Genomic DNA, 3634 nt, shown 5'->3' on the forward strand with positions numbered 1-3634 from the left:
TGATTCAAACGCATAGAATATCGCTCTGATAGTTGAGGTGGTTGTTCGTCATAGTAGATAAGTCTTGCTAAGCGGACTTCTAAAAATGCATCATGGATTTGCTTAGGTTAGCTACCGCTGTGCTCTCCTTAGGATTGACGAGTAGTACTAGCTTCAACAAATGCATCAGTTTCAAACTTATCCGGTAAAGCATACGGCACGTACGGCATCAAACGGTTGGTCTGACTTTAGGCGCTCCTGATGTTTCGCCGGTGATTCCTCACCACGCTCTCAACGGAGAGCGCGGGAAACGTAACACGAACGACTTACGTCCGTACTAGCTGTCGACGAAGAACCCCTCGAAGGATACCACATGCAACGGTGATGCCACATCATTGTTTGTATATAGGTGACGTAGTCTAGTTCCATCTTGACACGAAGCAGCTGAATTATAGCGACTTAAACCCGCGTCTTGTTGTGAATGGACAAAAGGCCTTGTAGTGGACGGTCAAAACCCGCGTCAAGTAAGTATAGCGCATTCCGTACCGGCTACCCAACGTGGTTAGCTTATGCCACTCTGCTGTGGCGTGTTTGGTCGATTGTCTAGTCTATCCTTCTCACTTATATTCCCGTGTATGGATTTCCGTTCCACAGCGATACACATACCGATATACCGAACCAGGTAACTAAAAGCACAGACCACAAAGGTCACAAAAGCTTCGCGCTTGAGCATTGCCCGCCCCTGCTCCGCCGCCGCACAATCCGCTTGTGAATATGACGTGTGATGGTTATTAATAGCAACTCCCACGGACAGAAAACATTTCGATGTCCAGTATTTTTGCAAGATTTCTTTTAGAGCTTAATCTTCACGGCATGTAGTTTTAAGATCCAGTGTGTTAAAGTATTGTGATTGACCCAGCTCCTTTTGCGAAGCACTAGCGCTTGGCATTGGCTGATAATATCTCGTGCTGAGCTAGGGGACTGGGACAACACTCTTGAATTAAATAATCCACACTGTTTCCGCTCTTTGAAAGGAAAATCGACGATGTCAAACTCTCTACGTATGCATGTACAGCTAAACTTTAATCGTACGCCACATCGTGTTCACCGTACCGAACGTATGCTTGCATCCTTAACTTAAAAAGCGCAACAATTGTGATAAGCTCACAAGACGCTATGACAAAAGGATCGCTATTCGTAATGTTTTCATGCATGTAAATAATCATCTCCTGCTGCCGTTGCAAAGCTGCAGCATCTGCTCTATACACTACCAAAGACCTGCTGCCGATCGCTCCTATTTGTTATTGTCAGCCTGCTCACTCATGCTCGCACGACTCTCTCACTGCTGCGCGGGTCTCGTATGCTCTCCGTTTGGTGTGTGTTTTAAACGTTTAGAGAAAGCGAACCATAAGTAGCAGGGATCTTCACATAAATCGAAACCGGTCGCTTGACCAGGTCATATTGACGGCGTCAACCAACATGAAACTTTTGAACTCATTTTACGTTACCCAGAATATACGATATTTTTGCAACCTATCGATTATTTGCAACTAGTGGTTTATAAAAAGTCTGCAGCACTAACAATATTAATCTCTGGCCTTACTCAAATGGTACAAGCTGTAGTTTTTTTGCAAAAGAAGGTGAATGGACATCCCAGCTGTTACTGAAACTAAGATGTTTTCATCAACCCTACCGCAATCTGGTACTCTGCAATTCTGCGAACTAGATCTTAATTCGGCCAATCGTAAGGGAATAAACATCAACAAAGAAACGAACTATTGCCTCCCACGTATCTCTAAGTATTGTGTCTCCATTCCTTTCACACGACAAGCTCGCGCTAATGAGAAAGGACCGACAGGTGTTGCGTGCGAGCGATATTAATCGCTTCTTTCTTCTCATGTGGCGGGTGCTAAGGCACGCTAGTAGGCGATACCGACAGATGCTGCGTGCGAGCGATAGAGATCGCCTCTTTCTTCTCGTGAGGCGGGTGTCAGGGTACAATACATAGCTCGGAGATTTTCGATGATCAGCGAGGCTCGAACCTTTGCGGATATCAGCGAGGCTTGCACTCTTCACGACTGAAAGGTACACTAAGATGGACTTGACAAGATCGGTTGGCTCCATACCAACGCCGATTTGTCATTCCATTGCATCGGAAGGCTGGTTGCGCGTCTGCACAATTATTTACTGACTGTTTAATCGATGAACCTTTTCATTGCAGCCTCGAGGAGCAGCCACCTGTTCGAAATGGAGAACGAGGCGCTGCCGATGCCTTAAAGTTTTGACCGTGTGCAATTCATGTAAATGCCGCTTAGCGTATCCTTACGATAACGTTCAAAGCACTGATAGCGCTAACTAGATTGCAGTGGCGCGCCCAGATTAAGACCGCTTTGGCCGTCGTATTTCCTGTTGTCAGTGCGATGTTATGGTGGAATACGACGACGACGACAAGGATGATGAATAGGTGCAGCGATCATGGAAAGCTGGCTGCTTTGGCTCGCTTTCCTTGATACGGAGCCAGATTCTACGAATCGCAGACGATGGTATGCTACTAGCAAAATTTGCTCAGGATTCCGAAATGTATGCTATAAGAGCTCGGTTAGTCGCCGCTGAGGAAAGGCGACGCGTAATGCATGTGGAGATATTGCTTAGTATTCTATAATAAATGTTTAGAAAAAAAGCATTGCTAACGCGAAGAACTCCTACGTAACTGTGCTGTTCGATGGTTGTGATGTGCAATTGGTGCTTGCAGGCCTTCGCTCTTTCCACTCCCTTAAAGCTGTGGATTGGGCTTTATAAATCGGAGAACTTCTCTTCAAGTTACCGTCAACTGTGTAAAGACCCTTGGAAAAGTAGAAAAATGAACTTTTTGCCAGCAAGACCACCGCTTTTCCTGACACAGGTGAGACTTCGCAGGGTCCACTGGATATTCGCGCTTGCAGAGAGCGACATGGTGCGTCTCGCAGTAGTCGTTTTTTTTTTGTCGCCTTCCGACACTCAAACTTGCAAATGGAGCATTCTCGCATTGAGCCTGCTCCTTCCATATAGCAAAATGCACGACTCCCGAGAGACACACGTCTGTGGGTGGACTGCGTCTACTGATAGCTTACTCGCATCGGTTCGAGTGACATTTGCTTGAGCTGTTGCCGAACTGGGCGTACTCGCTGCATACACAATTCCAGCTTCTCTATCAATCCATTTCTTCCAAGAACCATTGACTAACTCACGCACAAGAGATACGAAGAACGCTCGGTGCCGGTCACGACAGGCCGGTGTGGGGTTGGCGGCACAGGTCTGTGAGGCGTCATCGCTCGTTGGGCTCTTACCGCGCGCTAATTCGTCGCATATACACGCGTTGCACTTGGCAATATCAATAATTGCCATAGCTAGTTTTTTATGCCACTTCTTGACAGGGTGGCCTCCGGCGAGAGAGAACCTTCCACGTAGTTGGTCGTGGCGGTCGACGCGTTGCATTGCTGAGTTATATTCACTAACACAGGTCGGAGCTTTAAATGCTTCTGTAATGGATCGAGCAGTCGAGTGGACCACATGGCTGCAAAGTCAGGTGATGAGTAGCAGTACACGTGGAATGCGAACGACGGGTTTTGCATGGATGATGAGAGGGAGGTGGACGATGTGTGAGCGTGCCGGCTGG

The 3634-nt window shown here is 47.1% G+C and overlaps 1 protein-coding gene across 1 annotated transcript; it reads left to right on the top strand.

Annotated features, from left to right (window-relative positions):
• Nucleotides 1–1918: 1918 nt before the first annotated feature.
• PITG_20361 (uncharacterized protein) lies at nucleotides 1919–2264 on the top strand (the record flags this gene model as incomplete). The annotated part of the gene is made up of 2 exons (XM_002895718.1): nucleotides 1919–1974; nucleotides 2201–2264. 2 exons carry the CDS (start codon nucleotides 1919–1921, stop codon nucleotides 2262–2264), a joined length of 120 nt encoding a protein of 39 aa, XP_002895764.1.
• Nucleotides 2265–3634: the final 1370 nt, after the last annotated feature.

The sequence above is a fragment of the Phytophthora infestans genome, genomic scaffold (assembly GCF_000142945.1).
Source record: "Phytophthora infestans T30-4 supercont1.138 genomic scaffold, whole genome shotgun sequence".
NCBI classification, from domain to species: domain Eukaryota; phylum Oomycota; class Peronosporomycetes; order Peronosporales; family Peronosporaceae; genus Phytophthora; species Phytophthora infestans.